General features: G+C 37.1%; 1 protein-coding gene across 2 annotated transcripts; it reads right to left on the reverse strand.

The window, feature by feature from the left end:
- Positions 1 to 2,999: 2,999 nt before the first annotated feature.
- Positions 3,000 to 10,207, reverse strand: zgc:113276 (uncharacterized protein LOC553748 homolog). 2 transcript variants are annotated; one of them, XM_058382180.1, is made up of 10 exons: positions 9,703 to 10,207; positions 9,221 to 9,392; positions 8,432 to 8,604; positions 8,070 to 8,285; positions 7,432 to 7,726; positions 7,201 to 7,334; positions 5,452 to 5,691; positions 4,810 to 4,974; positions 3,632 to 3,721; positions 3,000 to 3,524 (listed from the first exon to the last, which is right to left on the reverse strand). In XM_058382180.1, the coding sequence occupies exons 2-10, from the start codon at positions 9,390 to 9,392 to the stop codon at positions 3,354 to 3,356; spliced, it is 1,656 nt and encodes a 551-aa protein (XP_058238163.1). In that variant the 5' UTR covers positions 9,703 to 10,207; the 3' UTR covers positions 3,000 to 3,353. The 2 variants fall into 2 exon arrangements, with proteins under 2 accessions (XP_058238163.1, XP_058238162.1); XM_058382179.1 differs by lacking the exon at positions 9,703 to 10,207 and having other exon boundaries at positions 9,221 to 9,686.
- Positions 10,208 to 10,566: the final 359 nt, after the last annotated feature.

Consider the following 10,566-nt stretch of genomic DNA (forward strand, 5'->3'; position numbering starts at 1 on the left):
CGGATAGGTTGCCGGAAGAGTCACGTGGGTGGGGATTCCTTAACCCTGTAAGACCCAAATATAGAAAAAAATTAGCAAATTTTTTTTTTTGACCTCTCAGATATTGTTTTAGGAGGCCTCTGATGTAGAAATGAAAGATTTTTTTTTTTTACATTTTAGTAAGTTTTTAGGGAAATGTTGTAATATTGCAACGTTGGGCCTAGTTGGGAGTAGAATTTCTGTATTTGTACTCACTTTGTCTGAACAGATATACAGAACATTTAAGCATTCATTTGCAGGGTTGATTGCTTACTTAGCCCCATAACAGTATATATCATGAGTAATAATCACACAACAATCATAGTTTTATGAATAAGCATTTATTAATAAAAATATTGGAAAGAATTGTATTTTTTCATTTTGGACTGCATTTGGGTCTTATATTGTAGTAGATAACCTGAAAGAATAGACAGGGTGGTAGACTATGTGTTGAGGGTAGAGATCTAAGTATTATCCATTAAAGTATTATCATTTCAATGCAAATGCTAATCAAAATTCCACTACATTCAAGCAATACTGTCTGGCTGGCCTATTATGCTCTCTACACACATGCACATGCATCCTCCCAGAGCACTTACGGGTTCACATTCAAGACCATTCACACCTGTCCCTGAACAATGCAACAGGCACCCAGCCCCCCCCCATTTAGAAGTTCATCATTTAGAAGTTAAAAAACAAACAAAAAACTACAAAGATACAGGGAGTTTCAGGTACTGCTATAGATGATGGTGTTAATACCACATACAATTTATTCCTGTGTTTAATGATGGTCTAAGCTAAACTAAGTAAAAATTTAACAGAAAAGCCCATTTAGAACTTAGTTACAATGAATCATCTAACACTTCTAAATTTCTACTACAATTTTTTTCAAGTTGTGACCATGTGAGAAGTGCAGTGTCCTTATGTAATATGTAAGGAGCACAGGCTATTTTGACTACCACTCTGGCCCAACGTTGTAGAATTACAACATAGACATAACAAGCTCTAAATCAAATTTGATGAATGTTTTCCAAAGTAACTAAATATGTATGTGTTTTAGACATTGTAATAAACACAATAAAAAATTATTTAAGGAATTTTACTTACTTGAATCTTGACAAATACAGTCATGAAAAAAAAAGGAGATGAGCTCAACGTGAAGTTTGCAGGTAGACTGAGTTCATGGCCAGATGACCGGACCTATAAACACTTCTTCTATCCAAAAGCATTGTGAGGACAAACAGTAGGACCCATTAACTATGTAAATGTGGTCTTGAGAAAAAAAAAACATTTGCAGGCCTTTTTTTAGAATTGTTAAAAGTGATGTTGCAATTCTGCAACAGTGGGCTTTACAGGGTTAAAGGGATCAAGTAGAATTCTGATTTATAAGCCTGAAAAAATAAATAAATAAAAATTAAAAAACAGATTAAAATTCACCCAAATCTGTCACAAATACAAGGATTAGACTATAAACCTGCCTTAAAAGTAACCTACAAAATAGCAGTTATAGAAGAGATAAGACCCAACATTTTTTGCAGTATTAAGCACATCTTTTTTGCAGTATTAAGCACATCAGCAAGTTTTTTTAAGGTAATAATAATAATAATAATAATAATAATAATAATAATAATGATGATGATGATGATGATATGGACAATCCACTTCATCCACTGCACAACATCATATCCAGACAGAGAAGCAGCTTCAGTGACAGGTTGCTGTCACTGCCCTGCTCCACTGACAGACTGAAGAGGTCGTCCTCCCCCATGTCATGCGACTTTTTAATTCAACACAGGGTGAGAGAAGTCAGTGTTGACACTACTCTCTCTCTCTCTGTCCTGGACTGTACAATAAACCACACACTACACACAATACACTCCCGTTTATACAGAACTCTCAATAAACTGAGATTTGCACAGGACTCATAAACATGCAGTTTTTGCACATCAACTAGGTCTGTAACCTTAAACACTTGTTTTGCACATTACTTATCTTGTTTCTCATCTCATTCCCCATATTTATTCCTAAATCTCTGTATTTAGTATTTTTCTGCTATATTTTTTATATTATTATATTCTGCTATATTTTGTAATATTTTGTTATTTGATATATTTTTTTGTTACATTTTTGTACCCTATTTTGTTTTTTTTAGTATTTTTGTTATAGTCCTTCCTATTTTATCTATTACCTGTGTTTCTGGATACTGCTGGAAACTGTGAATTTCCCTTTGGGATGAATAAAGTATCTATCTATCTATCTATCTATCTATCTATCTATCTATCTATCTATCTATCTATCTATCTATCTATCTATCTATCTATCTATCTATCTATCTATCTATCTATCTATCTGTCTGTCTGTCTGTCTGTCTGTCTGTCTGTCTGTCTGTCTGTCTATCTATCTATCTATCTATCTATCTATCTATCTATCTATACTACTACTACTACTACTAATAATAATAATAATAATAATAATAATAATAATAAACTCACAACAACTGGACAAAGCATTTTTGCTGCTCACTGTCTTTCTTTCTCTAGGAGATCAGCAGGGTTTTGTTTGTTTGTTTGTTTGTTTTAAATCCTTAAACCAGCCAATAACCATGGCATGGCTGTCATTAAGATCACATTTTCTCCCAGTTCTGATTTTTCTGAAGAAACTTAAATCTAGTGATGCTCTGCCTCAAAACATTGCATCAGTACTTGATTCAACTTGCCAAACACCTACCACATGACCAAAGGTTTGACGTCCAAAGCTTCATTTCCGCACACAACCATGTTACTGCTGTAGAATTTAATTCAAAAGAATCTCAAACTGTTGAGGAAATGTGTTTTAGTGGTAGTTAAATAATTAGTGGTACAGATATACTTCGCAGCTATGAATCCAACAATAAAACAGAGCTCTCTGAAGCTGGGAAAACTCATATCATATATTTGTTTATGAAATTTGTATTAATAATAAGATTTGTGTATAACATGAAAGAAAATATACACAGGGATTTATTTTGGTTTATTACGTAATACATAGCATTACTTAATGACATCATGCATTCAGTAGTACAATAACCAGTGCTGGCCACCAGGTGCCACTAGTGCACAATGTGTTTGAGTAAACCTCTTTTGGGAGAAGAGCTTCACTGTCCATCATTATAAATAGCTCTTGACATGTATCTGCATGACTTTATGCACTGTGCTACAGCGATATGACTGGCTGTCTAATTCCATAATGATATTTCTATTCTTAAAACTTAACCTGTTAAACCAGTGCACTACATCTTTCTGGAAGTCGAGTCAAGGCAGGATGCTACAATCAGGCAAAAACCTGTGAAAGAACCGTCATAACCACATTAGGCCATGCATGTCGGAAATGTACTCCTCGGTTCGTGTCTTTTCCACTTTGGTGCTCTCTGTGTTCTGTTTTTCACTGCTGTGCTCGTCTATGATATCCCTGGCAATGCGTAAAGCTGCTGCCTGACCTCCTGCAAGGTTCACAGCATGGGGACCAACCTGGCCAATTAAAATAATGAAGTGAATATACATGAAAAGCATAAATATTTTCTTCCAGATCAGCTGCCAAGTTTTCAAAGAGGAAATATTGTCACACTATCTATTACCTGAAGTGCTGCATACTGTCCCATCAGGTAAACTGGACATCCAGGAGCCCACTGGAGAGTCTCTGATATACACGGCCATCCTTCAAGCACCTGCAAAAAAACAGGAGTGTTTTCTTCAGTAGGACATGGTCAGAATATATTACTACTTAAAAGTTTTTGGTTACAGGAGACAGTTAGGTTCCGTTCAATTGTATTTGCATAAAACTATTAATACTAAACTTTTTAAAAACATTTTTACAGAAGCCCAGATATAGCAAGATTTCTTTCAATTTTCCAAAATGTTTTTTCACACTTAAATTTCTTTTCAAAGCCCCCTAGCCATCCAAGGTATTTGTTAATTTCCACCAACAAGAGTTTTAGCTTATTTGTCAGTGTATTAAATGGTAACAAATACATTTGTACAAAAACAAGTACAAATACTGATTGAGTATATGGGCAGGAAATTTAAGCAAAGACCACAAAACTGTCCAAAGACAGTCCAGTCAAATTCTTGCACTACTGCCAGTGAAGTCAGTGCTTCAACTGTGACATATCTAAAAGACTTTTAAATTGAAGCAGAATATCATGAACTGGGGTACATTAAATACCACAACACAAATAGGCAAATTTGTTTTGTTCATAAAGATGCCAGTATATCAGAAGAGCTGATGAGAAAGCATATCAATTTCCATTTGCCAGTAAACATGAATTATGGAAGTGAATCTGCTGTGTATATGAGTGTACATTTCAACCATTCCACAATATAGTGGGAAAAATGAATTCAGAGAAATAGAAACAAATTTTGATTAGTCATGATTAAGGTTTATGTTGTACTGGAAAACTGACGGTATTAATTGTAATCATGTCATAAACTTGCAGAATATTTCCACATTAAGATGGCATAAAGGGTTTTTTTCAGGTAAAGTACAAAAATAGTGGCTATAAGCTTTTGATACTTGTTAGTTATGTAGCAAACGTAGTAATGTTATTATTTTAGCTCTAGCACAAAGGTCATAAACAAACTTCTAAAGTCTAAAGTGTAATTGAATTAAAATAAGCAACTAAATCTACCAAGGTTTTAAACAAAACTTTCTTGAGTGGCCTACAGTGCTGACTGTTCCATGAGTAAAGATTGGGTCTTTTGTCAACAGTTACAGAGACAAAACTCTTTTACTAGCCTAAGTTAAAGTATGGTTAACCTGAATTGGGAATTGCTTCTTGATGTCTGAGAGTAAAGAGTCTTGATTAACATCTAGCTTGCAGCCAGTTGCAAGCCAGATCCTGTCACCAGTCCATTTTTCCCCATCACCCTCCAGGAAGACCTTCCACTTCTGAGTTTCATAGCACCAAATGGCTTCAGTAACCTACACAGAAATACGAAAATGTATTGCTCATAAAAATAATAATAAAGCTCAACAGTATTGCTTGTATTTGGCGATAACATGAAAATAGGTTTCTATCTATCTATTCATACAACTTATCCTACACAGGGTCACAAGGAACCTAGCCTATCCCAGGGTACATGGTGTACAAAGCAGAAATAGGGTCCCAACCAATTGCACTTGAGTACAATCACATTCACCCATCTAAACAATTCAGAGATGCCAGTTATAGGACAATTTAGAGATTCTACATCCTGCAACACATCCTCCACTCTTTGGAGCAGAGTACCCAAAGTATCCCCAACCCCAGAGGTGCAAGGCAAATTTGCTAACCACTAAAGCATCATAAAAAAACATTTTTTAAGTTTTGTCATTTATTGCCATGTAATAAGGAGGATACTTATCAATCTAAGTAAATGAAACAATAAGCATTATAAACAGCTGAGTAAATGGGGATACCTGGCAGTATGCCTTGACAAACAGCTGCCCTGACTGAATGAAAGGCTGAAGTTGTGCATAAGCCTCTGGAGTCACGGCTCCTCCTTTACGCGCCTGTTTAATCATTGCTAGCCTCTTATGTAGGCTCCTCTCTCCATAGAACTGCCGCAGGTATGCCAGGCCATCCAGCTTGATGCCATGCTCAATGTGTGAGTAGCGGCCAATCAGACTCTCCACATCTCCAATATCAAACTGCTTGAGCTGCACAGACAGATAACAGTGTATTATCAGTAACTTTTTAGAAGCACTGGAAATACACTCAAAAGCTTCTGTTATAGGAAGACATGTACCAGTGCAGTTTAACACAATTACCCAATCATGTGGCCCAATCATTAGAGCGGGGTGTGCCATCTTATCTGCAAAGGGCCGGTGTGGGTGCAGGTTTTCATTCCAGTCAAGCAGGACCCACACCTGATTCCTGATTTAATCAGCTCATCTTAGCTTTCAATAGAGTCAGATGGGGTTTCTGCTTGGTTGAAATAAAAAACTGAACCCACACCAGATTGGACACCTCTGATATAGAGTTTACACATGGCTTGTTGAGCGAGGTCAGAGGAGTAAGGTTAGAGACTGCATTGAGCTATAGTAATACTTTGCATTCCAGATGACCAGAAAAGTATCTCAGAAGGCACAACATGTCACAGAAACAGATGGAAGCAGATGGCTTCTACAACAGCAGAAAACCACACTTTCTACTCGTCTCAACCAGGAAGAGGAATCTGAGGCCACACTGGGGATAGGCTCACTAAAACTGGACAGCTGAAGATTGGAAAAACTTCACCTGGTATTTTGCCAAGTCTTATTTACTTACATAGATCCAAATTAGCTCACATCTGAGGTTGCATGATTTTTGTTCAGTACGGTCTATCACATTACCTTTAAGGGAAACCATTCTTGTTAACACCCCCCCATTTCCCTCCTGAACAAATTATGCAACATTTAATGAGAAATGATGAAATATATTGCATTTTGTCTTTGCTGACTGCATACTGCACAATTTAGCTATATATGCCAATTCACATGTGAAGACAACAGGCATTCACACGTGCATCAAGACACAGTATTTGAAACTGAACCTTGACAAATTCAGAAATCATTTACATTCCAGGAAGCTAGGAAGTTCCCCTGCATGTACAGCATTACTGGCATTTGTAACTACTTTGTGTAGCAAAAAGATTGAGAATAGCCAGCTAAGCAAAAATATCTAGATAGGAACAGTCCTGCAGTCAGAATAAGATTCCTGAATTAGGTCTGCAGGTTAACACAAAACTAACACCATACTTACAAATCACACTATCAAGGCAGATGTATCTACAAGTGTGGCCAGTCTTTTATAATTACAACACTTACTAACATTGAAACAACTAAAACTGCTTGTGTGCTGTGAAGGATTCACTATCCCAATATCACCTGGGCCTGGGTGGTCCTTTATTACTAATGGACAGTTTAATGTCCATAGTTTCCTTACAACCTGACCTTTTTAGACCATGAAGGACAGCACAGAAAGAACCTGTGGTCCCAATTCTTCACATTCATTCCATCTACTAATGAAGGTCTTCTCCAGCTCCATTAGCAGATGATAGTTATAATAGTGATGAATATTTGCATGTTGCTATATGACGAAATTTCTGTGGTTGTTGAATGGAATATATCATGGAAATTAGTTTGCCCTTTTATACTAAATGTCCTGTAGAGCTCGTGTCAGATTACTTGTACGTGTTTCCGCAAGACCCAGGTCACTTGACTTGCACCTTGTTGCAGAGCCATGGAGATGATGTGAGCACTGGTCAGACCTCCACCAATCACCATGACTCTCTGGTTCCTATGGCATACAGCAGGTGGGCCTGGGATAGTACAGAATTGAATCCCAAATGGAATGGTTCTTTAAACAGAAAAAATGATGAGGCAAAGTCAATGAAGGAATGTTGAAACCAGGCTTACCCATGAATTGACTGCCTTTAGATTTATGTTGAGAGAGGAGGTGCATCAGTTCCACTGTATGCTGCAACATCTCTTCAGGGTAACTCTCTGTGATTGCTCTCACCCATGGAGGGATATTTGCCATCTGTTCTCTTGTGGGTCCTGTGGCCAGCACCACCCTTTTGGCCTCAAGGGTATCCCCGGTGTCTAGTGTCACTTGAAAGAATTCAACTTTTTTTTCTTTTCCAGAGAGAAATGGGGTAATTCTGTCCACAGTGCCTTTGATAAGGACACGGTCCAGGTTGTAACTGCACACCTGTTTGAGACAGTGCTGTACAATGTTTTACTGGATAACCTGAAAGTGCTAAATGCTGCCATGCACAGAATCTATAGCAGTATACTAATACAAGCTTAGCCATATAAAAGTGTCAAGTGATGCTAAAGCAACTTTATTCCAGATGCAGTGGTACTTCCAAGTAATGTTTTCTTAAACATTTAAATATTATTGTTTAATTCCATGCTTTATGTGCACTTTTATTAGTCATTAGTCACTCAGCAAATTAATGAATCCATATATCTTCACATGCCAAACACATCTGTTCAGTATTCATAAGTACATCCATGGTTTTTGTCCATGCTACAGTACACTGACCCCAGACCTGCTCCTTGAAGAAGTCCACACTGAGCTGAGTCCCGGGCAAGCTAAAATATAAGTTTTTCTGCAGGCCTTGAGCAGCACTGAGAAGCTTCCTGTTTTGCTTGCCAAGGCGTCCGTCATTAAAGAAGGCATTCTTATCCTGAATGTAGACCTTCTCAGGGAGAGAGTGAAGCTCAGCTAGTCGATCCTCTGCCAGCACAAACTCTTGTAAGGCTTTCTGAGATTGCACCCAAAAATAATACTGTTAGGATTTTTAATTTTGAGGCAATACCAGAACCTCGTATTAGAGCTGTTTGATCAATGACATTAGGAACTTAGTTTTGATTACATTTAACTGGTCATATGATTCAGTTTGCTCTTTACCTTATTGAGAGGGTTAGTGTGCACCAGCATGTGTGAGCGGAGATGAGGGATATTGAGTGCAGTGAACTGGCTCTCCCACAGGGAAGCCCATTCTCCATAAGAATCCACCACCTTGAAGTTCAAAGGAGGACATGATGGACATTTTGGGTCTTTGTGTAGTTCAGACAGGGTATCTGTGAAAATACAATGTTTAATGAAAACAGAAATATCACTCTCTCATATAGTGGAGTTTTCAGGAATCTATTTGGAGTATACACTGATCAGTCATTACATTAAAACCACCTGGTAGGTCCTCCTTGTGCTACCAAAACATCTCTTATACACTATAAGCTGTGAGTCACTGTGTGCTCTGCCACAACAATTTATGCTACAGTAGCTCTTCTGTTGGATCAGATCTTTCCTTCACTTTCCATTTGCATCAGAGGGCCTTGAGTGCCCATGACCCTGTTGCCAGTTGACCAGTTGTCCTTCCCAAAACCACTTTTATTAGACACTAACCACTGCACACTGGAAATATCTCAAAAGACCTGCTGTTTTGGAGATCCTCTGACCTAGACATCACAATTTGGCCAATAGTCAATGTTGCTCAGTTCCCCACACTATTGTTCCAGTCAGCTTTGAGAACTGTCTGTTCACTTGCTGCCTGAAATATTCCACCCATTAACAGGTGCCACTGTAAAAAGATAATCAATGTTATTCACTTCAACTCTCAGTGCTTTTAATGTTATGGTTGATCCTTGTATAATCTAATGCTTATATCGAGATAAAAGTGTTTAGGTTTAAACATGCCAACAGATCTCTTCTTGCTCCTGATCCGTCCAGTCTTGGGATTTGTCTTGCTCAGCTGTACCCCCTGGAGGATTTCTGCACTGGAGGAGTTGACATGTTGCTGAGGGTTCAAGAGCAGGGTAGCCAGAATGAGAGCATGAGGTCCTGCTCCGACTATTAACACATCCAACATCTCAGAAAGACAGACAGACAAACAGACAGAGAAATCCAAGAATTTAAGGCACATCTTTATAAGAAAATAACATTGTCATAGCCTGTAGAGTTTTGAATATTCCAACCACTGTATTTTAAATAAGGAATCAAATACAATAGAGCATCTCCCATTCAATTTCATGTGAATGAGCTGTTACTGCTAGCCGACAGCACTACAGAAAATGCATCTACACCTTCTGTCAAATCAGATCAGAGAATTCAGCAGCACAGGTGTTGAATGGTATAAACTGATCCATCATGTTTGAAATGATTTAGTAAAAAGATTCTACCTGACGAAGGTTTTCAAGGTTGAAAACAGATGAAAAACAGAGAGAGCTGCTGTACTAAGTGAAGTTTTCAGTCTGTGTAAGACTCTTGTAACCTTAGCTGTTGTTTCTTTAGATACACTGCACTCTGATTGGCTCTAAGTGTTGAGTGTCAGTAGTAAAAATAACTGTGCCATACAACAGAGAGTCAAAATTTGGCAGACACAACGTGTTTTTAACTCTTAACTAACCAGAAGGCCAAGCCTATTTTAATTGTCTTGTTTATATGCAAAGATATGTAAAAGGTACTTTTATGTATTACATAATGAAGATAGAAGATACTAATGTACATTGGTCATGGTAGTCACAAACTTAAAGAATGTTAATTACACCTAAATATCTATTCAGTTGGACAGAAGACTAATCTAAGAAAGCAAAAAAGCACCAAATTTTACACACTAATGTTGATTAAAGTGTGTAATGTGTTTTATACCACAGCTGTTTGCCAATCCCAAATTTATTATCCTGACACATCATCCATTTATCCATTTTATAGTTCACTTTAATGTTGTAAATCAAGTCATGTTATATGCTACCTACATGAAAATATCTTGATACCTTATAGTCAAATCTATATCTAGTGTTTTTTTAACATTTTTACTTACTTGAAATAATTTGAGATTTAAGCATTTATTTTTAATTTTTTTTTTAGAAAGAATGAAAGAATAAGAAAGTCCTGAAATGTGTAAAAGCATCTAACAAAAGCTGAATAATATTATGTTTAAACTGGAATAATCCCATTATTAAAAATATTAGATACATTTGCCTATATTAAAAACCACAGTTTTTAGACCTCCACTTCCCAGACTGCACTGTGACATACAAACA

This window comes from Hemibagrus wyckioides, linkage group LG27 (assembly GCF_019097595.1).
Source record: "Hemibagrus wyckioides isolate EC202008001 linkage group LG27, SWU_Hwy_1.0, whole genome shotgun sequence".
In the NCBI taxonomy this organism is placed as follows: Eukaryota; Metazoa; Chordata; class Actinopteri; order Siluriformes; family Bagridae; genus Hemibagrus; species Hemibagrus wyckioides.

Excerpts from the sequence above, each read along its gene's own strand:
- zgc:113276 (XM_058382179.1), bottom strand. The coding sequence starts at position 9,446 with ATGTGCCTTAAATTCTTGGATTTCTCTGTCTGTTTGTCTGTCTGTCTT. Across the intron at positions 8,286-8,431 it reads ACACTAACCCTCTCAATAAG|AAAGCCTTACAAGAGTTTGT; the intron begins GTAAAGAGCAAA and ends GTGCAATCTCAG. Across the intron at positions 3,722-4,809 it reads AGAAGCAATTCCCAATTCAG|GTGCTTGAAGGATGGCCGTG; the intron begins GTTAACCATACT and ends GTTTTTTTGCAG.